Raw genomic sequence first — 27,590 nt, 5'->3', positions numbered from 1 at the left:
ATGAAGACAGGATCCAGCATTGCTTACGTGAGCGGACACATCCTGCCGAGCACAGGCTGTGCGCCTGGCAGCAAGGACCCGTGCAGCATGCAGCCGCGAGGCCGGTTCCCTCCGCGCCCCTCTCCTCGGGCGCCGTCTGTGCAGCACCAGCACCCCTGCGGTCACGCCGCGGGCGGCTGTGGGTGCAGCTGCCCCAGCTTGCACCACGCTGTATCTGGTCGCCCCTCGGCACGCTCCCCTCCTCCGCTCTTTGGAACCAGCACCCCTGCGGCGTTGCAGCAGCCCTTGCAGAAAGAGCGAGGGCCGCGTGTGCCGGATGTGTGCGCGCAGGTACGCTGTGACGGGCTCGCGGCGGCAGTTGCTCTGCACTTCTCGTAGGAGTTGGCGTGGCCTAAGGAGATAGGGAGAGCGGGCAGGAGCAGCGGCCACTGGGTCTCTCCGTTTGGTTTGCTGTTCCTTTGCTGCTTTACACTCTGAAGAAGAGTTTCACTTGGGCAGCTGCTCCCAGTCAGTTGTTCAAAGTAATTGACTTTCCATTGACTTTGGAATGTGGAATAGTGTCTAAATATTGTTGTCAGCTTCATGCTGATTCCTCTCCACTGAGGCTAAAGTCGTTTCACTTATGATCTCAAGCTGGACTTGTGCTTTGCTCCCATGGGAACTAAAAATAATAATTATTTTAAGAATAGGTTCTTAATCACTTCCTTCTTTTGATGCACTATTTTTGTTTAGCATTTTGTAGGAATGTAATAGAAAATGTTTTAAACTATTTGTGTTTAAATTCCAGTTTTAATTGGCTCTTTGAAGATGCCAGGAGTGTACAAGAATTACCTACAGCTCCTTTTAGGGTTTTTTTTTGTAGAAAAAACATTTGCTGTTGTTATTCGGAGTGAAGATTATTAGAGTTTTTTTGCTTTGGCAAATTGTCCAGTCACACAGGGCTACGAAGAGATGAACATTAAGTTGACAGATTTCTTAGTCAAAGGCATGTGGGCAATTTGTCAGCGTTGGTGATGCGTCACCATGTTAATCTCCTGTCTCTCAACTGTTAATGTACGTATGAGAAATAGAAGAAGATTTGCTTTAATCTGGGTTTAGAGTGATGCGTCACCATGTTAATCTCCTGTCTCTCAACTGTTAATGTACGTATGAGAAATAGAAGATTTGCTTTAATCCGGGTTTAGAAGGGATGATATGACAAGGTGTGTAATGATTTTGAGGCAGAGCTGGCTGTGCACTGAGCACTGGAGGTGATGGGGTAGTTTGCCGAGATGGGGATAAGATTAAGCAGGTGGAGATGCACCGTCTGCTCTGACGCGCAGCCACAGGATAGCAGATAAAATACTTGATTTGGAGATCTCTCCATAAACTGAAGGAGTCTTGAAACATGGAAGGGGGGGTTTTAGGAGATGTGTTTCCAAGAGTGACATAAGGGTGCACTAGCATGCAAAAAGAAGAAAAATAATCAGAAGGGCTTTCCTAGACGTCAGCGGGCACCCAGCGTGTGGTTGTACTGAGTGTCGTAGGACCCAGCCACAGAATAACACAAGTACTTTAATAATTGTTTTTCCTCTTCCTGAGTTTACACGGTTTACTATTACTTCCAGTCAGTGAAGTTGCTTGCTCCAGCAAGTCTACGTGCCTGAGAGGGAGCCAGTGTTCTATTTTGTGTACCAGATTTTGTTTGTGCTTTATCTCTCCTCGAGCACCAGTGTCCCAGAGGCTGCAGCAGAGCTGCACAGCGTAGCCGGGGGGGCTCAGCACACGGTACGTTCCCTGACGGCAGCTGAGCATGGGCCCTGGCGAGCACGGGACAAGCTGGTCACTTCTCTGCTCTCTCACTGCTGTGAGTTGGCCTTTTAGTGCAGTTGATATCTGGTCTCTACACCTGCTTCACGGTGCATACAAAAGCTTAACAGTTTGTTTTTAAAGAGGATGAGGAGAAAAGGAAATCTTTTTACTGTCAGGCAACAGCTCATCTGATGGTGATTTAAGCTATTGCTACAGCTGGCGTTATGCATAGTAGTAAATCTTGAAGGAGGTGGTAGTTTAGTATCCTAGTATTAGCAGCTCTGGCATTCTAGCTTCTTTTGTGTAGTCTGTGAGGACTTGTTACTTGTTTATAGTATTACAAGTTTTCTTTAAAAAGAGCTGCGATCAGGAGGTTTCCCAGTCCAAATAGGAGGCTGGGAATCAGCAGGTCTCCAGCGTCAGGGCTGCCTCTGCATGGCCATGGGCAAGCCTAGGGCAGTGCCTGGCACTCCTGTAGGATGTAATTCCTGTACTCACAGTGGGTGTAGAGCTTAAGTGCAAAACACTGGCTTTAAAGGGAGAATAATTCAGCTCTTTGAGTTCATTTGTACTGAATGTGTGGTAGCAAACCTACAGTGCCCTAGCACAGGCCAGGTCTAGTACCAGTACGTCTCTCTAGTGCCTCTGCAGCTCAAGGTAGAAGTCATTCCCGACTGACCAGGTGGTCTGAGGGGGCAGAGCGTTTGGAGGTGATGTTGCTCCTGTCACACGTTTGTGTGCTCTTCCCTGCAGAAGACCGTAATTTCCTGACCTGTCGCTCATCATGGTTCATGATGAACCTGTTGCCTTTGCCTGTGGTGTTGTGTTGATTGCAGTTCGTGTTGCTGGTCCGCTTCCATTGTAACAAGGATGTGCAGAAGGCGTGAGGAGGTGTGGAATGGGAGGATGTATGGCTGAAACCACAAAAAACCAGAGGCAGAAGCTGGGATAGGCACAATACCTACATTTTCATCTGTGGCTTGAAGTTTATTACATTATGAGTATTTCCTACTTCCTCTGCTCTGTCAGTAGTATGGATTAATGATTCATAAAGGTGCGTTTTAAGGGCTGGGTAGTTTGTGTTTACACAGTGTTTACTGGAGTCCCTGTTGCTTCTTCCTTTTTCCTTCCCACCTCTCAAGATTGTTCACGCATAAGCTGTTTCTTCTTCCAGCCTTCCCTTTCCCTGGATAAAAGTTACAGTTTCTAGCCTGTTGGTGATGCTTTGTGCCCAGCTGTGTTTAGTGGCATTAGAGAATTGGTGGGTGATGGTTTTTCTTGGTCCAGAACTGGTACTTCATTCTTTCTTTCCAGTGCTGCCAGCCTGGAAATTTGAATGGAATTGTAGAAGTGAACTTGTGTTGACTTCATCCAGCTCCTTGGCATAATCCAAGCCCAAAACCTCTGGACCAGGTTTTGGGTTTAATTTTGAACAATCTTGTTCTCAGTTGATGGAAGCTTGTAGGCTGGTATTTGAGGAGGTGGGATACTGGCAAGGAGAAAGGTGCAGGTGAAATGAATTTCAGTCCTACTGAAGATACTTGGGAGACCAGTTGTGACGGTTGTTAGCGAGCAGATTGAGAACGTGAAGGAGTCTTGAAACCTGGACCTCTGACACCGAGATCAGTAAACTGTGGACAGCCTATGGCAAAAGTTGTCACTGGCCAAGTGTGACTTGTTATGCTTTGTTGACAGTTGGGACGTTATAGAAGGATACTTTATCTTGAAAGAAGTGGGGAGAGAAAGACCGAAAGCAGAATGATTTGTTGTCTGTTTTGTTTCAGTGGGAAGCTGGTTTCACCGAAATGGAAAAATTTTAAAGGCTTGAAACTTCAGTGGAGGGATAAAATCCGTCTCAATAACGCCATCTGGAGGGCTTGGTACATGCAGTGTAAGTGTCTGGCTCGGTCGTGTCTTGCTGAAAAATACTTGCGAGATGTATATATGTAAGAAGCAAGAGAACTGAAATTACAAAAAGCTCAAAAATCTGCTGAAGGCCCAGATGTCTTGCAGGCTGTCCTGGCAGTGCTGTTGGATCTGTGCTCTCCCAGATCTCTGCACAGAAGCTGGACTGACTGGTCCCAGCACAGTCTGGGATCTTCCCATTTCCTGTTGGTTATCTGGAAGGAACCCAGGCTATATTATTTCTCCCACCCACCGCCCCATCTTGCCACCGAAGTGACAGAGCTCTCTTCAGAGCCTGCACAAGCTGAGCACTCGCGTTTCCATTTCTCGTTTCAGACCTGGAGAAGAGCAAGAATCCAGTGTGCCACTTCGTGACTCCACTGGACGGCTCTGTGGATGTCGATGAGCATCGTCGGCCAGAGGTAGGTAAAACCCGAGGGACAGACTAATGAGCTCTGGAGTTCATAGCAAGATTTTCTAGGCTGCTAAGTAGGAGAGCAGCACAGCAATTCTTCCCTCTGTTGTCTTTATTTAGAAAGAACCATTAATCTAAAGCAGACTGAACCCATTTTTGTAAGTTTATCACATTGAGATGATCAAGGTGCGACTGGAAGGACGTTTATGACTTATGTAATTTATGTCCATGTTCTAGTTTAGTGAAAGGTAAATCATAGAAGCGCAGTTTGAAGAGCAAACATTTTGACAGCCACTGCTGTCCTCTGGCTAGAGACTGCTGAAGTCAGTGGGAAAACAGTGTCATTACTGTTTTCAGGATTGAATCTAAGTGACCCTGTGAGAGTTTTCTGCAATTTATTTAATTGATGAGGTGTGGTTTCAAGACAACGGTAGTTTCTTTTTTGCTGCCAAGGTGACTTGACAAAAAGAGCGAATCTGAGTTTGTGTGCTCTTGCAAACATAACTGAAAACTAATGTCTGCCCTCTGGATCCTTGCAGAAAACCAGTGAGGCCCTTGCTGTGGCAATGTGACTCTCTATATTGCATAACTCTAGAATAATTTATAACTCAAACAACTTCCAGATGAGTTTGTGGAACTGTGTCAGATTTTGGAAAGAACGATGTGGATGTTTGTGGTGGAAGATGACCCTCGAACACAAGCAAGGCTGTCATTAGTCTACTGTCCCCAACTTCTACACTGCTATCTGTGATACGTTAAAGACCCACGTTGTTCTGATCCTTTTGTTGATATTAGTCTGTGGCCTGCAAGGTCACGCTTCTCCCTGAGCTGGACATTTCTGTTGCTTTCTATCATTCTTAACAGCTCTTGAGTGTGTATGCACATCTTCATGTAACCTGGTGAAATTCTTTGTCTGTTTTCTGCAGATTGAGGTATTCTAAGCTTTATACATTATATTTCAGCAACTTAATTTTAAAGTTTAGAAGTTTAGGGGTTTTTTTGTCATTTTTAAACTATTGGAATTCTTTGTCTGTTTTCTGCAGATTGAGGTATTCTAAGCTTTATACATTATATTTCAGCAACTTAATTTTAAAGTTTAGGGTGTTTTTTGTCATTTTTTAACTATTGGTTATGGTTGAGCTGATGTGGGAGGTGCTGACAGTGCAGTCAGGTGTCATTTCTTGGTTGTTTCTTGTGGGAAAGATGAAGTTAGTACTGTCCAATTTGCTCTGTGATAGCTGAGCTCTGGGACAGTATGGGCTGCTGGTATGTGAGCTCAAATGGAATTAGCACATGCTTTCTTTTGCATTTTTTTATGCCCGAATATTTGCATGGAAATGTATTGACCAGTCAGCCGTTATGTGATTCCATGCAATTCATGGTGTGTGTTTGTGTTCTCAGGCCATTGCAACAGAAGGGAAATACTGGAAACGAAGAATTGAAATAGTCATCAGAGAATACCACAAGTGGAGAACGTACTTCAAGAAAAGGGTCTGTTGGCTTATGCAGTGAAAGTAGCTTACTAGAGCTTGACCAGTATGTCATTGCTTTTTGAGTTTTGATGTCACTTTTGCTAGCATGCAAGAATACTTGAAACAGATGGTAAGCTAGTACAGGCGTACTCATCTGATTAGTCCCACTTAACTAAAAATTATCACGCAGGGACTAATTGTGCATGATTGGGTCTTAAAAGTTTTGCGAAGTCAGGTCTTCTACTGGCATATACAGGGCCTATTCTGACTTTAACATCTGTTTTGTTCTCCTTTTGCAGTTACAGAAACATAAAGATGAAGATCTTTCAAGTTTGGTCAGGGTAGGTAATACCAGTGACAAGTGGCAGCATTTATGCTTGTAGAAGCTGCAGTAACAAAGCTGTAACGTGCAGTAGCTTGCATTGATTAAAATCTAAAGACAAGCATCTTACTTAAGCCTTAATTAAGGTTGTGTTTCTGCGCCTTGGAGAGCAATGTAAGATTCATAGCTTGAATGGGATAGAGGAGGTTGAATGTAAAGTGCTGTGACAGAAGAAATGAGAGTCAGTATTGGGTGCCCAGGAAGATCAATCTCTTTGAGGCCTGGCTTCTTATTTCATCTTATTACTGAGTCGTAACTGGCACTACTGCCCTGCTTGCGTAACTGGATCTGTGAAGATGTGTGCTACATGTTGCAGATCTTCCCGCTGCCCGCAGCATGGGCAGATAATGTGCCAGGATCCTACAAAAGGCAAATGTGTAAAGAAACAATGGCATCACCATTTAGTGCGCCCCCTAAAGCCATCAAACCTACTTTGGGCATATAAACTGATGATCAGAACCACTGTTCTGATTTATTTTTTTATGGAGCTAGTCATACGTCTGGATCTGTTCCAGTTTCACAAAACTCAGCTGTTTTGGCCGTGAGGTCCAATGCACCATCATGGTATGCTGGGGTAGTTCAAGCTGTCTGTTGGCTCTGCCACCAGAACCTGACGGTGTGCTTTTGGTCTGCAGCAAATGCAGGGCAGTGCAATTTAGCTTGGCCTGCAGTGAAGGATGTCACGTTATGTTGTATTATTCATGGAAGTGCCCACAAGAATATCAGCATACCCCGTGCAAAGCTGCTTACAGTTACACTTAATTACATTTCAGAGATTCAGATACACTTCAAGATAGGAGTTTGCTTTGAGTTTCTGCCATGCATGTTATTTTTAAATCTTTATTAAAAACAAAGGGTGTTAAATTGTAGGTGTAAAAATATGTGTGTAACCAATGAAACTAGGAAGTGTTGAAGTTATTTTCTCTTATGTCCTTCTAGTCAACATCTGGGTTTTTGGGCAAAAGCCTTTCCCAGAGTTTTCTGTTGTTGCTCAAATCAGTGAGCTGAAGTTTTTGGTGTATTAGAAGTCCTACTGGTCTGGTGGCTCCTAAAGGAGAGTTTCCTTCTCTAAAAATGTTAAATTGAGGACTGTTTTTATATACCTGCACCAGACTGCTTTAGCATTGTCTAGGCAGCCTGACTTTTCTTCCTTTCCGTTGGCAGGATGATGATGTGGTTCTGTGGCAAAAAAGAAGGTATGGCAGAGAAACCCCTGTCCCTATGGAGGAAGGCAGCCTCTTGGATGCAGATATGCTTATGTCTGAGTTCACCGACACGCTGTTCTCCACACTGTCTTCACACCAGCTGGTTTTCTGGCCAAATTCCAGGGACATAGGTATTTTTTTGGCTGTTAGCTATTTTGCAGTGGGAACCTCTAGGAGAAATCTGGTTTGTTGCTTTGCTGCTCATCTAGTCTTCCCTAAGAAATTTATCTTTGCTGATACAGATAAAAATAGGTCAGGGAATGTAGCTGTCTTATGCTTTATAGGTTATGGAATCCCAGTTACTCATCCAAATGTAATTTCTGTTTTAGCTTCTGAGGTGCTGCTGCTAACATTGTCCTCTGACATTGCTCTGAATAAATCTGCAGTGAGCAGTATTTAACTTTATCAGATGTGAAGGACTTGTTATTTATCTCAAAACATATATGTGTCTGTGTATTTTTTAGGGAGTGCCTGTGTGTTTTTCTTTGGATATGTCCCTTAGAACAAGTGCAAGTCACATCTCCCTTAAAAACAGTTCCAAGATACCCGGTTCTGTGGAATGCTCTCTAACTGCAGGCTCTGACTGTCTGTGGGACAGCAGATGTCTGCTCTGCATCATCCTTGCTACGTGGATGTCTGAGCAACTCCAGAGCAACTGTGGTTTACATGAAGTGTACTTGAGGCAAAATGAACTGGATGACGGTTTATTTTAAAGTACTGTGGTGCTTCAGGTTGTTCTTCCCAGCACATTTATATATTGTGTAGCAGGGGCAGGACAGGAGGTTTGGCAGTAGGAGGCATCCAAGCTTGGCAATCCCCAGTTGTTAGTTAGAGCCTTCAAGTTTCACCTCCTCCATTTTACTAGTTGAAAGTTTCATTCCCCAGTGGTTTTGATTTCAGAACTATGCTGTAGTTCTGAAGAAAAGCAGATGCTGAGTTCATTTCAGCAGCAGCTTTTCTGTTAAACGTCCTGGCCAAGCCTGGCTGTGGAGTGTGCGTTGGTCGTCCAGCCAAATGCTGTTTTCCTACTGCTATTACTGTGCGAACGATGTGAAGCTGATCTAATCTGTCTCCTGAATTTTGCAGCACACTTAGGAAATGCTGACATGATTCAACCAGGGCTTATTCCTCTCCAGCCAAATCTTGATTTCATGGATACTTTTGAGCCTTTTCAGGGTAAGAATCGTATATAAATTAATTTATTTAAAGTTGTAGTGATTTATGAACTGGTTTTTAACAGAAGATGAAACGTTGCAGATACCTACTCTCTTTAGAAGGCAGATTTGAGTGAAAGGTAAAGAACACTTGATACGTGTTTTCACTGTTCATTATTTCAACCAGATGCATATGCAGGTAGAATCCCTTGTTACTGTGACCCCAGTCCTTTAATCACCTGGGTTTGAGAGTCACTTTATGGTTGTTCATTCCAAGGTTTGAACCTGGCAGTTAAATTTGCCTTTCGAAAGAATAGCATTTAGACCTTAAGTCATTGAGTAATTAAAGGTAGAACATCAGAAGTGGGCAGGAGGATGCTCAGAATCACTAAGGTTTTGCCATTTAACACTTCCTAGTGATGAAGTGATTTAACACTTTGTTTGCCTTGGAACATTTTCTGGTACTTTCAAGAATTACGTATGATGCTAGACTGCTACTGACAACTTTGATGGTTATGGATCTTTGTGGAAGTAAAAAGTCACATCTGTTTGCTGGGCCTGCTTGCAGTCTGCAGCAGATAACTGAATGTTGTGGGGCTGCATTGAGAATCAGCTCTTGGCTCTTTGTGTGTAGGTGGACATGAAACATCAGACTCATTTTGTACTGTCCTCAGTTTGAAATCTGCGCTTAAGAGATCAGTTCCTTCGGAAGGCAACAATTCATTGCTCAGTCAGCAACCCTTGTATGAAGCAAAAATCTTGTGATTTCATTATCTATTAAATAATATTGATATTCTTGTGAATTTTACTATCTAGCAATGCTGTATGTAGAGCGTGAAAAGTAGAAAATTAATAGGTGACTTTTCATATTTCAGATTTATTCACGCCCAGTCGTTCCAGTAATTATTTCCCTTCTGTGTCTGCTGCCAGCTCAGCTACAACAGACAGCAGCAGCCATTCTTCCCAGGTAAGAGAGGTTCTTGATGTCAGAACAGCCTCATCTCAGACACCTATGTGCCTTGAAGACTCTCATACCAGAGCCATGTCTTTCTTGGAAGGAGTTTAGACAAGAATTTCAGGGGTCTGATTCTGTAATATTTTTCTTTTCTGACAGTCTCCTGTCCTGCCGTCTGATTCATTGCCCAACACGCTTCCAGCTGGGAACATGGGTGACGGACTGATTGCTTCCTCAGTACCTGCTCCTGTCATTCCCGATGTTGGCACTGACCAGTGTTCCAGCATTAGAAGCGAGACACCTTTCATCCACCCAGCGGACTTCACTCCCGACTCGTCCCTCAGCGGGCCACAAACTTTTATGCCAGTGTTTCAGACGCCCTTGCCACTGCCTCAACCTGCGACACAACAGCACCAGTCCCCGTTGCCTGCAGTGCCTCTGAATTCCAGCTTAAGCTCTCCATCACCTGCGTTTGCTGCACCGGAAACCCAGAAGTTTGGCCTCTGTGAATCTACAGTTATCACCCACACAGCTTCTGCTACGTTGACGCAAAATGCCCCTGCCACCACCTTCAGCCAGAGCCAGAACTGTGTCCTAGCCACGCAGCAGCCAGGCGCAGGGGTGACTTGTAACCTGGCTTTCCAGACTGCTCTCCTGCAGGGGCAGCCCCGGCCCCAGCCGCAGTCCCAGCTGACATTTGCACTCCCCAAAGCTGTTCCTCTGGCCAGTGCTGGGACAAGGCCCAAACAGTCACAAAAAACATTGCCTGCTCCAAAGCCTGAAATAGTGTCCTTATTGTTAAAAAATGCCTTCATCACCCCAGGTGAGAAGCACTGGTGGGCTGATGTTTTTCTTTTCTGAGTGGGACTAGCAGAAGGGAGAGCCCTTCTTTCTTTTCTTGGTTTACATAATGAGTAAAAATATAGGGAGGCTGACCAAGGAACCCCTGAATCCACTGGTGTGTGGCTACACTGTTCAGTGGGATGCTCTGGACTGCTGTGAGGATTGGAAGCAGTTTAGTTTGAGCGTGAAAAGTTAACCTGCAAAAGGGCGTATCTCCTTGTTACATTTGTGCTGAGCTGTGTAGGTGTGTCAGCACGTGGGATGACTAGCACTCCCTGCCCCATGGAAACCTTGGCTTTGATGTTTAATGCTGTTCTGATCAACTCTGCCCCTCCGAGTGTTCAACCACAGTAGAGCAGATGGCAGGGGGAGAGTATGGGAGGGAGAGTGGCGGATCTGTCCCTGTCACTGGCTCGTGTGGTTGCCCTGGACAAGTCCCTGTGCCTGCCTGTGCATCCTCACACTCTTAACACCAGGGTGTACGTCCTTTGGTCGTGCTCTGGGGGTGTTCTGGCAGTTGGGTAGGGAGCAGCTGTTGAAGTGAACCACAGCAGAGGGAAGCACGGACTTGTGCCTCGTATACACCATCAGGTGCTCCCTAGCAGGACCAGGGTGATGAGAATCAGTCCTTCAGGGGGGGAAGGACTAGGAACGGGTAGGCGGAGCTGGAGATCTCTGTCTCCAGCAATCTGCAGACTCCTCAGATGCTGTCAGGAGCTCGTGGTTTTCCGTTCAGGGTGTGAGTGCCTAACTGATGCTGGGACCTCCACACTGGGTGTGATGTGGAGCCTTTGGCACTGCACAAGGCTAAGAGCAGCAGGCGTGAGCAGAGAGGGTTTTGCTTGTGGTGGTTCTTGTGGGAAAGCTCAAGGCTAGAGCAGGACAGGCAGAACACTTTTTCTTGGGATTACTGCACACTGTTTTTAGACTTGTGCTGGCTAAGGGCCAAGTGACTTCAGCCACCTGAAATGTGCAACAGTAATCCAAGAAAAACGCTGCCTGGAGGAGTATTGTTAAACAGGCTTTACTAAGGAGCAGGTGTGTCTGGCAGGCCCTGGCATTGTGGTTACCCACCAAAAAAAAAAATCGCTCTTCAGGAGTAGAACAGACCCAAGGTTCTAATTGTAGCGTGTCACTGGGAACAAGTTGGTCCATGATTAATAGCACTGGGGTGTTAATGGCAGCGTTTCCGTCTGTAGTGCGTCACCAAGCAAGAGTCTGTGAACCTGCAGCAGTCAAGACGTATTTCTTGCCTAGTAAAGCACGGTAGGCTATGTTCACTTTCAGAAGGCCTTTGCTTCTTGCTTTCTTAGTGCCTGGTGGGTTGTGCCTCAGCCCATATATCACTTTCCCAGTGCTTCATCAGTTACTTCTAGACAATCCCAACAAATGGCTTTGTTTCTTGTCTAGATTAGAAATTGTTGCTGCTTTTCATTCCTGGTAGCAGCATGTGTTCAGGGATCTTGGTGCTCCTAAACTTCTGGGACACCAAGCACAGAGGTCCAATCCAAGATTCTATATAAAGACTGCAGCTTTTTTTTTGGGGGGCAATAAAATAAACATCAGTACTTGTAACTGAGGCATTTATGCCTGCTGTTTGTGTTCAGGACAAGCAAATCATCTCACGGCTGCAAAGCAGATTGCATTATGGCCTGTGTTAGAAAGGGATGTATAACATTTCCTGCCCTTTGATAGAAGCACTCCACAATCTGCACGGGTTGTCTCATCAGATGCAAGACTCCACATGGAAAAGAACTCTGCCATTGCAGCTTCAGGATAAACGTTCTGATTTTGAGAGGAAAGTCTACAAAAGCTGCCTGTGTAGGATAGAAACATGAAAAATGTAAAGGGGCATTTAAATATGTGCTGATTGTTAGTTACCCAGATGTGGAAGTCAGAAATACCAGGTTTGTGCAGCAGCATTAGCGCACTGGTAAGAGGAGGCTCTTCAGCTCAATAGTGCGCTCGTAAGTCTGGCTGAACATGAGTGAACAGTGGAAGGGTTGTGATTCCAGCTTTGTATGTGGGAATGCTCAAAGAATGAACTCCCTGTATCCGAGTGACAGCGCTCTCTGCCAGACAGACCCACGCAAGGGCTGACATGAGGTTTGTGCAGTCCGCAGGCCTTTCTAGTAAAGGCTCTACAGAAACTTGAGTTGATTCCCAACACAGTTGCTGTTAGTCACAGATGACAGGGTAGGGGAGAGGGTAATAGGTATCCTGTACTGTCTCCCTGTTCTGCTGTGTGCATCCTTCAGTATCCTGATGCTAAACTGCACAGGGGTAGGTTGGCAGTGGCTGAGCTACTCTGACGCTTTTCATACATCATGACTTTATTAGTACAAAGGAGAGCTGAAACCAGTAGACTGAGACTGAGTAAATTTGGTTTAGTTTTCTGAAAAAGCACACAGAAGCTGTGTCTTCGCTTGATTCTTCCCTTAGTAAGAATGTAGGATGGTTAGTCACGTTCTCTGAAGTCTGGGCAAGAACAATGTCAGCATTGATGCCATGTCAATGGCTGTACATCTGCATTGCTGAAACTGAGACCTGAACAGACTCGTGTTAGACTGGAATACTGTAGTGGTGAAAAAACCCTTAGAGCAAGGATCCTGATCCTGTCATGGGCCTAAGCCTCCTGAGGACCTTTTTTGGAGAACTTTTTGTAACTTTCTCTGTGGAGACAATTGCTGCTATTCACAGTTACCTCTAGCTAACGCTGCAGAACTCCTGGTTCTTTAGCCTATTTTGGAGAATTTTGCTGCTGATTCCCAATCACATTTGGTTGTCTTGTGCATGTGTGTCATGTAAAGCAGCTGTATAACCAGATAGTGAAAGAAGCTGGTAGAGTGAAGTGGTGAGGAAGAGAATGTATATGTACAAGGAAGCATGAGGTATTGCGTATGCATCCTTCAGTTTCTGTCATTGACCCTTTCTGGGTCAGCAGAGCGAGCCTAAGATCCAAGAATTATGGCTGTGAGAGGTGAAGATGATCGTCCTTCTGTGAAACCCAGCTGTGACAGAATGAAGACAGTTTGCACCTCCCTGGTTTACTAGGTACCTCTGTAAATTCACCTTGAGACAGTGACAGTGATGTTAGAAGCCTCAGAAATAACTGGTGTGTTTGAGTCCTTTGTATTGGATTAGGGGGATTGAGGTTACCAGAAAACTGGTGGCACTTTGTATGGCAATGTAATAGTACCAAATAGGTGCCCGTTAATCCATTCCCCTGTTTAATGACAAGTTATTTTGTACAAATAATCTCTAGCACTTTTTTTGGTCGTCTCATTAACTATTCTAACTTGTGTTCTTCAGCTGCCTTTCAGGGACAGTCCAGAACTGTGATTGTAACTCCAGCACCTTTAAAAAGAGAGGGGATTTTGACGCCAGCCACGTCTCAGTCTAATGTTGCAATTGCACCAGCTGGAATTGTCAGAGTAAGGAGAAGAAAAAACAATTTTTTTTGGTTTTTAGGCCTTTTATTTGCAAGTAGTAGAGCTGTAATGTGCTCAGGAGGGTAACTAGTCTGCTAAATCTCACCTGTTACCCAGCACGTGCATTTGTGCATTCAGCGTTATATTTGCTTATTTTTAATTTAGCTACTTCAGGGGCCTGGAAGCACTATCTAGCCTTCACAGACTGTCTCGCAGTAGGATTACAGAGACTTGTGTACACAGTACTGTGAATGGGGGTGGAAGCTCGAAGGAACCCAGGACCCTCACCTTTCCATTTACATACTGGAAAGCATGCCTTGAGTATACGAGCGGGTTTCCCAATATGTTGTATGCAGGAAGGTGGAAATAGTCTTTAGTATATTGTGCTGTTGATGTGTTGTAATAGTGCTTAAATTATGAAGGATACTGGTCTGCTGCCAGAAGTCTGACTTAAGTGCTTGCCAATTCCTTACATATTAACCCTTGTTTCATGTCATCAGATTGTTAATCATGTATTAATTTGCTACTTTAGTGAAAGGCAAGGTAACAAATCTCTCTTTCTCTTTCTTTCTCTCTCCTCCCCGTTTCCCCTTTCTCTCATCCTTTCTCTCCCTCTGCCCCCATCCCTCTTCTTCCTGCTCTCTCTTTCTTGCTCTGTTTTTCTCTGTGCTATTTCTATGCTGTTCCCAGGCTCCCGGGGTGACGGAGTTCCGTAGTAACATTCTGGTTGGTCCAGCACAGCGAGCACCAAGTAGTCAACAAACCCAGTCCACAGTCTCACATCTCTTCTCTCCTAGTGTAGTCCAGGATGCGTTGGTGAAAGGAGAGCAAATCCCTTCCCACAGTTGCAGTTCACAAGTTCCCTCACCTACACCTAGTAAGTTAGAAAGCTGTAAGCATTCCCTCTGCACTACACGTGTGTGTTTCCATTGGTTAGGCAGGGTGTAAACGGGCCATGAGGATCCCTGGATCGTTTTTGAAGGAAAAGCTTTTTAGGCCCTTTTACCCTGCAGCTTCAGTTGCATCCAGTTTGCAATTTTTGTCTCGAACTACCGTGCTGCGTTCCCACAAACTGCGATTTTGTGCTTCCTCTAAGTGGCTCCTTTCTAAATGGATGTACTGTCGTAGTCACCAAGAAATCAAACCCGATTGAAAGGCATCTGTGTAGAAAGTGCTGAATAGGTTTGTTGTTCAGTATCCTACTATAATTTTGATTGGAGGATCTCAGACACAATCCTTTTTAACAGTAGGTAAGTGCACAGACTCCTTTTGCATGCGTGTTGATAAGGTGCTCTCTGGTCCAGTTTTAGAGACATAAGGTGGTTTTGCTGGTAAATGGCTTGTAAGTATTACTGTCATGTCCCAGGCCATTAGAGCTCAAATGGGGGAGTCTAGCAGGACGATGGAATTGCAGCGTATGGGCTCAACATGCCTTTGCTGAAACGTTTGTGTGTGTGTGAGAGAGTATTACATATCACTATTTGGGATATATTAGCCTTGTGCCATGAAATACTAAGCTTTCGCAGTGATCTTGACATTTTCTAGCATGTGGTTGCTGCATCAGTGAGTGTGATTTGGTTGCTGACTGCCTTTCAGTTCAGTTCTGAATAGAAACTTCTCAGCAGTTACATTTGCTACAGAAAGTTGTTTGTTAATGTGACTTGTCTTTCTTCCTTTATGAAGGCCGAGACTGTCAGAATTCAGGCCAAGCTTCCCCCTGCACCTCTGAGCACAGCCCCAGCCCACAGTCTCCCCAGAACAGCTGCTCAGGAAAACCTGCCACTGACCCTAATATGGCTGCATTTAAGGTGTGTGTCCTTTCCTTGGAGGTGCTCTTTTCCTTTGCAGCTGCTTTTCTGCCCTGATGTCTGAGCACAGCCTAGAGAGTAAGTTGTGCTTCAGGAACAGTGGAGTAATTTGTGCCTTAGGCTTAGCTTGCGCTGCATCTGTGCTGCTCTGTTCAACTTAAAATGTCAGACTTTAATAATCGACTCTGCTCCTCAGGGATGTGTCACCAGAAGGGCCAGGCTAACTGTACCTCTGCAGGTCCGTATGATCATGACAGAGTTCCTGCTGTGGCTCATGGGAGTGTTACGACAGGTCTCAGTTTACTTAGTCAAAGGTTTCAGGCTTAGTTTTCTAAACCGTGGCTTTTTGCCATTGTTCTGTTGGGGCTCTTCAGTCTGCAGGGCTCTGGCCATCGCTGGAGAGGGAGTTCTTGACCTGCTGAGTTACTTACATGTCTCCAGTGATGCTATGCTGCTCCACAGAGAAGCAGCTCCACAGACTCTACAAGTTACAGCTGTAAAACACTTCAAGAATTATTGGGGTAAGAACTCGGCGGTCTAGAGATAGCATCTGAAAGCTGATGTACCTCATACTCAAGCTGACCTTGTCAGAACACTTTCTGAGATGGTATGAGAAACTTCTCCACAAAAACCAACCAGTGCAGGACAATCATTCATTCTGTTGTGAAAGGGAGTGTTACTTAACCATTTTGCAAGTGGCAGGCCCTTTTTGGCTTCTCTGTCTTGGTGCATACCCTGTGAGTTGATGTCAGCTTGATTACACTGAGGACAGAAGGGTAAGTTTAAACACTTGGACCCCGTGATTGCACTCCGTTCTGGCTCTGTTGCAGGGGAGAATCGGAACTGGCCCTTGCTGAGCATGCTGCAAGTTATTCATTAATGTTTATTTGCTTGGCATAGATGCACACAATCCGTAGTTGCAGCCTGTTCTTGCTGCTAGAGAGCAAGTTAACAAAGGAACAAATTATTAAGACTGGCCAGTGGTGGGGAAGTGGCCACTAGATGGAGGAGTGTTCTTAAAAGTGAGGGCACTGCAACGAGGTCGGACTTGGAGCCACTTAAACTCACCGGCTGTGACAGGAATTGCTTTGAATGTGTACTGTTAGTGGCTCTTTGTAAGACAAGAGAGAAACAGTGATGTTTGCCAGTCTCTTGATGTATGGTCTTTCGCTCCTCGGAGCGGTTAGTTAGACTAAACAGTTCTGTATTGCTGGGTAACATTTTTTTTTCAGTTTGGCACAGCACGGAGGACACTGAAAAATCTCAGTTCAGCTCTTGAACCTGCATTTTCTGTGGTTTTGGGCATCCACTTCACTGTTTTATTACATTGTTTTCCTCCATTATAAAATGGGGTGGTGATAAGCTGTAGCCGGACAGCCTTGCTGCGCTGAGAATGCATTCTCAAAGTGTAAACACCTTATTGTCTTCCAAGAATTTTGCTGGGAACAACTTTTAAAGTTTTTAATGCTACAAACAAAAATGCTAATTCCTGACAAAGCCTTTATCCACAGGGTAGGCCAGAGTTTTGGATTCTTCTTTTTCGCTTTAGCCAGTCTGTTACATCAGTAGACATTATATATGCATTAGAAATAAATGATACGGACCCTTTTAAACTAAAAGGCTTCAGCAAGTTCCTAACTAATTACATGCCTCAAAAAAGGGAATTTGACTTCAGAAAAGGAAATTGTGTAACAATCTTAACAAGAATCTTTACTTTAGAAAGAAAACCTATAAGGTTTGGAATTTAATTTCATACACTGGACACTTCTTTTTAATAACTTAAGTCATAGTTTGCAAATTTGTAGTCAAGCGGCTTTGACTGGAGAGACTGTGAATGCCACGATTCAGCAAAAATGATACTGGGGATTTGAATAGCTGAAATAGTCATAGCAGTAGAACGGTAAAGGAGAACAGCATAGACTGAGCCAATTTTATTTATGCAGAATCGAAGAACGAAGCGTATTTCGGAACAAAAACGAAGGTGTAATATCAAGATTGGTTTCAGTGCTCTGAACAGCTTGGTTTCAGCCAACTCCAAGTCGGTAAGTACCTTGGCAGTAACAACAGTTAAACTAAAATGGAATATATGAAAGAGCCATTCTAAAAAGACTTGTTAATAATTTCTAAATTATTAACATTTCTAATTTCTGAAATTTCTAAAACTTCCTACACCAATGAGATATCTGCCTACCGGAGGAGTCAGGAGCTTGGCCAGTTCAGATTTTGAAAATCCCTCTGGGACTCTATATCCAGTTATTACTCAGCTGCCTTTAGAATTTGGCCCTGTACCCACCGCCTTGCAAATATTCTCAGGGTTGTTCTCCCCCTCCCTGTCACCTGTCTTGTGCATAGATTTACAGAAAAATTCCCAGGTGACTTCTCACTGTCAAATGACTTTGTCCAAATTAAGAACATATTCTGGCTACACCAGTTAACTGAGTTCACTAAATTTAAATCAGAATAATTGAAACATAGTCTTATCCGCACAACAAAATTCTAAATGTCTTTAGAGACCAGTACCTTTTGAAACATGGAAAATATGAAGGCTTATTGTGCAGCATGTTGATTTGTTTACATTGTTTTTATAGTTTGATACATTTAGGCCATACGCTGTCACAATTTCACTTCCTGATTTGAATAGCCTGTTTGAAAGATAATCGGTTTTGAAAACTCAGCGTTAGTAAAATGTGTGATTATTTTATTTCTCAAGTACAGACTTTTAATTTGTTCCTCAGAACTGAAGAGTTAGTTTAAAAAAGATCTGTGACATTGTTTCTGTCTCCTTGGGTGATAGCTAAACCGTGTTACCTTCTGTTTAATAACTTCAGGTTTCCCAGATGAAATAGTCTATATTGTCAACTTAAAGTGATGCCTCTAACAGTACTATAAATCTGTCAGCAGATGTAGCACGCCCTGCAGTACTTCAGGAAGCTATGTGCCTATTTTTAAGAGGATAGGTAATGAAATAAAACACTTGAAATCATTAAAATACTTCTTTTCAACAAAGTAGCAAAAATGTAACTTGTAGAAGAAAACAACCTCTGCAACCACACTTCTCTGTACTAGTGTGTGAACAGGAGCCAGAGAAATGAAGAGTTCAGTTGTATTGTGTTTTGCTCTGCCTGTTTTCGCACACAGTGGAGGAAACTTAAGAAAAAGTGCTGAAAACAAAGATTTTCTGGGTGTTACAGCAGGTTAGGGGCAAACTCTTCATCTGTCTAGCTTTGTTCCAGAAAGTGAGCTCTGTGTTTGTGTTTGGTCTAGATCAGCCATGCAGTCACGCTCCAGAAAACAGTAGAATATATCGCTAAACTACAGCAGGAAAGAACCCAGATGCAAGAGGAAGCCAGGCGCCTTCGGGAAGAGATCGAGGAGCTAAACGCTGCCATCATGTGAGATTTGGGGAGCTTTCTGTAATGAAGCAGAGCAGCTCGAATGTTGCTTTGGCTAACAGCATGAAAGGTTTGCCTCAGATGTCATGCCAAACACCAGATGGTATTGGAGTGGAATTGCTACCAACTTCCAAACAAAAAGCGTAGTTGCTGTGGGATGGGTGTTGGTAGCAAACCCTGTGGGTTTTCAGCACGCTCTGGGATGAGTGCACAGCAGTGGCAGCATCAGAAAAGATGCATTAGGTCAGTTAGAATAATACTAAAAAGCCACTGACAATGTTTTTTTAGAGCTGTGCTCACCAGGTGATCAAACACTCTTATTCGTGGTGGCTTTGCTGCAGTTTTCTTTCCAAACACAGTTTTTATAGGAAAACATGGTTGAGTGCCTAAGACCTCAGGCTTGGAATCAAGGAGCTTGCCACTGGCTGAACGTAACTCTGTTAAGTCGCTTCACCTTCCTGGTGCCTCAGTTTCCCCTGTGGGTTTGTGATAGTTATGTGCTATTGCAAAGCACGTTGAGAACCCCGGTGGTTTTTCGTCCATCTGCAGAAGTGTTAGGCTTAGGCATTATGTTGGACTTACCAGCAAATCAAAACCTTTCGATTTTGCTTTAAAAGCATGTTGATGTCTGCTTGATCTGATTTTAAATTGAGCTGTTTCTTAAGAATCTCTGTAACATTTTCTTCTGTAACTCACTCAGGAGTAATTCTATAAATTTTCCTCTGACTCCTAATGTGCCTTTTCCTAATTGGATGCCAGAAACTAATATAACTATGTTATACTTTTGGTTTTGGTTTTGTTGCTTGTAATAAGCAGTGTGTAGCTGCTTGAGAAATCTCTTTGCAGTGTGAATATAGACAAAATTAATGGAAAACCGTATGTATTCCTGGTTGTAATGATTGCATTCTGGGGGTTCATACACTGGGAAGCCACCTCCATCAGGGATACTGGGGATATACACTTTCTCGTGCTATAATTCAGCTTGGAAGAGAAACATGTCTTTTCTGGTGGGGATTCTGACCTCAGAACGTCTCTTCAGTTCTTGTCAACAGCAGCTCCCTGCTACCGGGGTTCCCGTAGCACTGCAAACATTTGACCACATGAGGAGGATGTTTAATGAGTATGTGAGAAGCAGGGCCCAGCAGAACTGGAAGTTTTGGATTGTATCCTTTGATATTAACCAGCTGAACCTAAGTTTTGGTACTAACATATTTAGAGCCAAGAACTCTGAAGTCTGCTGTGACTTTAAGCCAAGTTACTTAGATTACATGTGTCCTCAGTTTTCATTCCCATCTGTATGCGGATGTGAATCCTTGCCGTATATGCTGCCATGAGGCAGAACGTGTTCACCTTGCAGTAGTATGGGAGGTGACTTGGGAGTAAAATGCAAAGCAAAGGCAAGGTTCTCCTGGTGGGTTATTACACTGCAAGAAATGTTTAGTGACGTGCTGCTGTAACAGTAGCTCTTAGAGTCTTTTGGAAAAACGGAGCAGAGAATATGAAAGATTTTGGGGGAAAAAGTTGAAGCTGTTGCATTGGCAGTTTTAAAAAATTGCACGTTCCCCTTTTTTTTCCTCCTTTTTTCTTTTTTTTTTTAGTATTCTGTTGGTCTTACGTTGCAACAGTGCATCAGCTTAGTTCAGCTTAGGCTGTGCTCGTAAGGGAACAAAAATGCAGGAGGTAGAAAGACAAACTGAATGAAACCAAGTTGACTGCATTTGTGCTGTATAGATTTAACTAGTTTGGCTCAAACTTCATTAGCTTGAATCTGTTCAGGGATACTAGTAATTAACAGTAAGCAGGAGCTCATTCCCTTTTCCCAACAAACTTCGTATATAGCTATTTGCACTTGATATTTTGTATGTCTGTTCTGCGCTGGTTATTTCCCTCTAACTACCCAGATAGTATATATGTGCGTGCATGAAGTACAGCATTTTTTATACTTTGATACGTGAGAATGCTTTCTCTGGTGTCTCCTGGTTTGTGTTGGCCCTACAAAGACACTTTTAGCATCCTCTGAGGAAACAGTTCTTGGCAAGACCTCACGCAGTCTCTGATCACTTAGAGCTGCTGCAGCTGTGGAAATTCTGGATTCTACAGCACCGCTAACTCTGGAGCAGTTTCAAGGGAATTATGAAAATAGGGATCTTTAATATAACGATGAAAATAGTTATTAAAAGACAATCCCGCACATGTTTGCTGATTGGATAGTGTGGTTTTTTATGCTGCTCCAAGATGTTAAAAAGCTCCAGAATTTAGAAGTGAGACACTTCTAGAAAGTGACAGAGGTTATCAGGGATAAAGATGCAATTTTGGGTAGCTATTTTTTTGTAGTATTTGGGGAAAGACCAAGGCTTTTGTACTTGGTAAAAGAGAAGGTTGATAGACAAAGTAACGTTCCCAAACTTCCCTTTAGCAGTCAGGATGTAACTGTGATGGAACAGTTGTTCTAGTAGCTGGATTGAATCCTTTAGGCATGTTGACATATTTCAGAATTTCTTGTAGTAAAAGCTGACAAGGTCCAGGGGCAAGTGCTTATAATAATAATAAAAAAATCTCCTTGTGAAATGACTGTAAGAGAGAAAAGGGCAGTTTCATTACAACTATGAAAATACCATAGTTTCTGTTGCATATAGGAGGGAAATGAGTAATCTGGTCTTGGGCTACTAGAGATAACCCAAGAATAGAATACTCTTGAATACTAGAATATCAACAGAATAATACCCATGCTGTTCTTCCAGTTACTCTGTAAAAGTCTGCAGGAGCATGCAAATCCCCTCAAGTGTACCAGGTAATTGTTAGACCTATCTTGGTTGTCAGCCACAGTGAGAAAGATGGGGGTGCATCACAGTGCTGAGATTGGTTTGGGCCACATTCTCGCATGCTGCTGACTGTAGTCAGAAAATCCCATCTGGAGTAACATGGTAAAATCTGAGCCTTAGGATGAGTTTTATCATCCAACCAGCTTCTGGAATAAGTGCACCTGTAAGCTGGAATCTACTTGGTGAATTATCGTGGTGATGTTACAATGACCTGTTTTGATTGCAGATATGGTGACTGTTGCAGGAAAGCTCATCTCAAAGCCTGGGAGCTGGGGCCAGCTGAGGCTTGTGGTGGTGATCTGGATGTTACAATACACTGCAGGCTAAGGATCCTGTCTGTTCCTTTCCTGCCAGGAAGGTTATTGCCAATTCCAGGCCCATCCTTCCAAGCTGTGACAATAGAGAGCCAGAAGAAAAGCCTGACAGCCCTCAGCTGCCACTGTTCTGGTCCACATAGATGCAGATCAGCAAGTCTGGTCCCTAGTGTGGGAATCCTTGCCACACCACTGATCATCTCTGAGAATATGCTTGTGTACTTTGAGACCTTTGTTTAGGTGCAGTAGCACAGACCTTGAGTGTTTGCTGAAAAATCTGCCTGAGAAATTGGCTGAATACTTGCACTGTTGGCCTGTGCTGGACTCCTATCGCCAGGCAAGACTCATCCAGGGACCCCACCTTGGATGCATCTTAGTGGTGTGGTTACACTAAAGCTTCTATATCCTTTTTCTATGAAAGCACCAGTGTCATAGGAAAAAGACACCAATGAAGAAATGGAACAAATTAAATGTATTTAGGGTTTTCAGATTCTCCTGCGCTTGCAACCGTGCCCCAGCGTGCAGCTGGTTTGTAGGAGACCACAGGAGTTGTACAGGAATTTTGCAAAAAATAATGAGTATCGCTACGAACTGAAGCTCAGTTTTTCCTTTGTCTTCGTGTTACAGATTTAAAAATATATGTTTTTAAATGTTTAAATCGCTCTAGTATTTGAAGTCTGTTTAGAAGTCCATTGTCTTCTCTGCAGACTGAGCTGTAGTAGCCTTTCCCGTATAACATTTTGAACTCCCTTGTTGTCTCCCTTAACATTTGGTAACTTGCAGTTCAGCATTATTATTAAGCCACTGTTTGAGTCCTTCAATGGAATTGTTTCCAGGAAAAGCTTTAAGGATCTGAATCAAACTGCAATGGCCTGGTTGGATCAGCACTGTTCTCTTCCTGTTCTGAGGCCAAGTAAGTGAATTTCAATCCAGCGGTTACGCGGATCTTGGGAAGCGAGACCATATATAATACCATTTCTTGAAAGCCAGAGGATGACAAAGTAAGCACATGATGCTGAATGTGATTTCCACTTCCTTTTTATTACCTTAGTGGAAAAGAACCTCTTTTGACTGCAAAGTCACCCAAAAAAACCCCCAAATTGCTGAATGTAGGTACCAGAATCTAAACAGTTTCAAGCTGCATTTAGATTTCAAACACACTGCTCTATTTGGAGCAAATTTGGCAGTGTGATTTGTCTCATTGTGAAGGAAAACTTCTGAGATTTGTACTCAGCTTTGGAATGACCTTCTGTTTGGGCTTGGTTGCTTGACCCTTTCTCCTTTGCAATTCAGCAGGTATTTACATTTGCAGTTATAATTGCCAAGTGGTACTCTCTTCTGCAGAAGAAATAGGTGCTTTTTTAAAAGTCCTAGATCTCTATTTCTTGTTCCCTGGGCACAGTTTTTGCACATCTTTTTATTGCTGTCACTTTGTGTGGAGGTGTGCACTGTTTGCAGAAGTATTTCCATAATTCTGTCATGTGTAACAGCCTTGCAGAACCTGCACACTCTCCTGCACAGATCTGTTTGCAGCCAGACCAGTGGCTTTTCTTGATATTCTTCTTGTCTTTTTTTTTTTTTATAGTGGTGCTGAACACCCTCCGGCATCTAAGTACAAGCACTTCAATTCTGTCGGACCCTTCGCGCCTGCCAGAGCAAGCTGCTGAGGCAGTAAACAGAATGAACAAAACCGCTGGCGAAACCTAACAGCCAAAGACGATGAGTTGCTTATACAAAGGGTGGAGAACCTGCCAGACTAGCAGCCTGGCGAGTCTCCTTTCAGTTGCTGCACTTTAGAAAGAGTTCTCTCCATCACCCGAGGCGTTGTTCAGGGCATCTAGCTCTGCCTTCAGAATATGTGGAAGTAGGATGCAACGTTGTTGTATGTTTTGATTCCTCTTCAGTGCTGTGCTGTACTCCGTTAAGTGAGAAAACACCAAGCTCAGGTAAACTTAGCAGGTTTGAGTCCTGCAGGCAGCAATATATCTCCATCAATGCAGCATGCACCTATATGCAACAGACATATTTCTATGAAACAGCTTCAAGTACTGAGTTCTCTGAAGTGTAAATCTTCTACACCAAGGAATGTGCTCAAAAAGGGGAAATATACTTTCGATTTCATGAAACAAAATGTGCTTTTTATTTCGTTCTCTGGTATTCAGTTCCATTTGTTTTACTTGAATAGTGAAAATTGTTAAACACGTTCATATTAAAAACCAAAGGAGAAGAAAAATCCGTCAATTATGTCAACTTGTGGCAAAAATACTAGAATTAAAATCTCAGGCTGTGTTCTATATATTTTTATTTTAATGAGTGTATCATTGCATATGATCAGTTTCAAGACATGCTTTATTTTCTAGCAAATAAAGTAGCTGATTTTTATTCTTTTTCCTGATATAGCCATTGCAGGCGAGCAGCAGGCTGTGCAGTAAGTGCAAGAAAGCAGTTTTGTATGGCACAGATTCTGCAATTAGGATAGTAGATGAATTTCATGCCCATTTAGTTTACAAAATGTTTTCTTGCACTCTGCAGATTTCAGCTGCTTTCCTCATAAAATGTGCACATATAAAACACATCCATAGATAAATGTAGTAGTGCTTCAGAGGCAAGGATTGAGTTTGTAATGTTAAGAAATTGGCTTTTTTGTTATCTGAGAAACTATATCAAATCACATGGACTCGTAGTCGGTTCTTTGCTTCTTCATCTTTTTTGCTTATTCTTTTTGCCTTCTCTCTGAAAAACCTGGAGGACTTTGCTAAATTTTGGTCTGTATGGGAAGTTTATGTTCAACATAGAATCATAGAATGTATAAAAATATGTTTAAAACCCCAATTCTGCATAACATTTTTCTGTGGCAGTCTCAGCTCTGCTGAGTGCTGTGTTCTGCTGCAGATAAACTCGTGACAGCAGCGATAGTCTGTCCATCCACAGACAGCACTGGGATATTCATTCCAGCTGATTGTCAGTAGTCTGGAATGATCTTAGGACCCTTGTAATTCCACTCTGTACTTGATTCTGATCCGTAAGTGCTATGCAAACTGTAGCTTTCCCATGTACCTCCTCTGAGTAGTTTTCTTCCAGTTTCAAAAGCAGGTTACCTGGAGATTAGCAGGCGATCACAGTGCTAAAAGGAGAAGCTGCTACAACATTTGAGCATTGCACATGCTGAAATGGGGTAAGGAGATTCTTCTTCGGGGGATGTATTTTTCCTCAGCGTTGTCCCCATTTGGTTTAAAAAGAAACAATAGGCCTGGGGAGTAGAACTAAGCACGGGGAATATTTTTTTCTTGCTTCTTTGTCCTGAGATTGTGCAGCTAATGCTTTCATTGCAGAGTTTGCTTATGTGCAGCAGGACCGTAGCAAGAAGAAAGCATGAAAGGTTAACCCAGGGCCCTCTCCCTGAGCAACAGTACTGTGAGTTGAGGAACTGGGGGCTGAAGGGGACTGCTGGGGGGGAAAGGAGCTGAAGGGGAAGACAAAATAGCATGATCCAAGTACCAACATGTCCTTCAGTAGCTGTGCTTTTTTTATAGATATATCTGACCTATCATTGGAAGTTTGTGGCCCATGTGAAAACCTCTGTCCCTGTGACAGAACCAACAAAAATCCAGGCCTCAGCTAAGGAATGGTTTGTTGAAGTAGTGTATAGAGGTTGTCACAGTAATTAAATAGTGAGTAGATTTTCCAGGGGGGGATCCCTATCTAGGTCTTTCATACATAATACTGTAATCCGTGAAGCAATATTCTTTGGGATGCATCTGGATAAAAAGTGTTAAATAAGTGTACATTCTTTTTTTAAATCAGTGCTTTGCATCCGCCTATTTTTATCACTAATTGTGAACTTGATTCCAGTAGAGTCATTTAACACTGTGCTTAGCGGGGGAGCGTCCCTCAAGTTCTTTCTTTACTGGGCTATCTCACTGAGATGCAGAGATAACTACATGCATATTTGCATGTTAAAAATATGTATCCGGTTTTCTAGAAAGAAATCAGTAGGGAAATTGTCCAAGAACAGACCCACTTGTATTTTTGCTGTACTTTTCAGATGAACAGATTCTGTAATGCCTCCCCTGCAGTGTGGTCTCCTGCTTGTCGGGCAGTGATTCTCCTCGATTTTTACAATTACTAGTATCAGTGACATTCGAGTTTTGGCTCAACAAGCAAAGTGCACTGCAAGCATAATTGAAAGCCCAGGGAAGTCTGACGACTTCTAAGGTTAAATCCTGACCTCTCGGGTCAAACCAAATGGATGTGGAAGCTGAAAGGGACCTTAAAGGAATAGGAGGGGGTAGTATGACTGAACTGCTAGAAATTTTGTCCATTTTGTTTATTTCTGGTTGTGGATGGAAAAACCATCATGCTCATTGCACTGAGTTGGTTACAATTGGAGGGAAAGTGCTTATTTTAATAACTTGCGGTGGAGAAGCGAGCTCATAGCACTATTAAAAGACTGCAAATCTTAACATAGTAAAGAAAAAAAAGCTTAAAAATCAAAGATTGCTTACTTAGGCAGAAGCGTAGGAGGGGGGAAGGAAAAGGGAAAAGATACTTTCCACATAGTGCCATTACCAGAAACGATGTGGCTGCTCTTTGAAGCAGTGATTCAGTGTATTTTTGTCACCATAATTCTTTTCTTTTATCAGTCAGCCTTGTGAGGGGTGTGATTTCAGTTCACTTGGAAACACAGGAGGAACAAGCTGTATTATGTCTCGCATCTACACAGTAGAAGTACTGATGAGTGATATGAAAAGAGATTGACCATGTACGTATTAACTCCTGCATAGTTTTTCACTTTGGTTTATATTTGAACTTCGTATTCTGTCTTTCTCACCCACTGAGGAGTCTAAATACTATATTTCTTTAAGCAAAACATGTTTGGTAACAATTTTTTCCTCTAGCTGAAGTGGTCTAAGTTCCTCAGTGTCACCAAAGTATACTTAACGCAAGCAAAACACACGGTGCCTATATTCCGCACAGAATTACAGATGATGCCCATCTGTCTTCAGTGCATTGGTGCTAAACTTCAGAATCCCCATGTAACTGAATACAAGTCATGTTCAGTCAAATCCAACATACCTCACTCAGTATCGGCGTGGCTGGATAAAATATTTATGGCCTGTGATACGCACAAAGTCAAACTGAGATGGTCTAGTGGCTCCTTCTGACCTTGAATTCTATCGATCCGTGTATTGTAGATGGCCCCTACCCTAAACACAGATTTTGGAGAACTTGTGCATTATCTGATCTGGTTTCTAGGCTTGTGTGATGCTCCATGTTAGTGGGAGGAATAAGTGGTGAAAGTCCAGGAGTAAACTAGAATTGAAGGAATTTAATGAGTAGCAGGAACAAGAGGCAAAAACATGCTTCATCTGGACAGTCTAAGCTCTGCACAAAACCAAAGGATTCTTAATTAATACCAATTGACCTGAGCGGTATGGTCTTCCATGATTTTCTAGACCCCTCGGGAAGCTTTCCAGGAAGGGAGACTTCCTAGAATGTTTCCATCTGTGCCTTAGATCTTGGCGTCCTGTTTGCATTTGATTTATCTGAAGTGATACGTTCTTCCCCCTAATACAGTGCTATGTGGAAAATTCAGTGAACTGACGAAGTGGGGCTACCCTGGGTTTTAGGAGGATTTTTTCTGCGTGGCATTACTGTGCCCCTTCAAAACCGAGGTGTCGAAAAATAGTGTGTATGTATG

The 27,590-nt window shown here is 43.2% G+C and overlaps 1 protein-coding gene across 1 annotated transcript; it reads left to right on the top strand.

The window, feature by feature from the left end:
- MLXIP (MLX interacting protein) lies at window positions 1-23,992 on the top strand. Its single transcript, XM_010160237.1, has 18 exons — window positions 1-330; window positions 2,628-2,674; window positions 3,576-3,682; window positions 4,033-4,118; window positions 5,513-5,602; window positions 5,883-5,924; window positions 7,130-7,301; window positions 8,257-8,346; window positions 9,200-9,291; window positions 9,439-10,102; window positions 13,435-13,556; window positions 14,244-14,430; window positions 15,237-15,361; window positions 17,305-17,403; window positions 18,626-18,753; window positions 19,793-19,916; window positions 22,673-22,802; window positions 23,475-23,992. Exons 1-18 carry the CDS (start codon window positions 1-3, stop codon window positions 23,594-23,596), a joined length of 2,757 nt encoding a protein of 918 aa, XP_010158539.1. The 3' UTR covers window positions 23,597-23,992.
- The last annotated feature ends 3,598 nt before the right edge of the window (window positions 23,993-27,590 follow it).

The sequence above is a fragment of the Eurypyga helias genome, unplaced genomic scaffold (assembly GCF_000690775.1).
Source record: "Eurypyga helias isolate BGI_N326 unplaced genomic scaffold, ASM69077v1 scaffold12961, whole genome shotgun sequence".
In the NCBI taxonomy this organism is placed as follows: domain Eukaryota; kingdom Metazoa; phylum Chordata; class Aves; order Eurypygiformes; family Eurypygidae; genus Eurypyga; species Eurypyga helias.
This window is presented reverse-complemented; position numbering and strand designations above follow the sequence as displayed.

Excerpts from the sequence above, each read along its gene's own strand:
- MLXIP (XM_010160237.1), top strand. The coding sequence starts at position 1 with ATGAAGACAGGATCCAGCATTGCTTACGTGAGCGGACACATCCTGCCG. Across the intron at positions 15,362-17,304 it reads CTAATATGGCTGCATTTAAG|AATCGAAGAACGAAGCGTAT; the intron begins GTGTGTGTCCTT and ends TTATTTATGCAG. Across the intron at positions 17,404-18,625 it reads TTTCAGCCAACTCCAAGTCG|ATCAGCCATGCAGTCACGCT; the intron begins GTAAGTACCTTG and ends TGTTTGGTCTAG.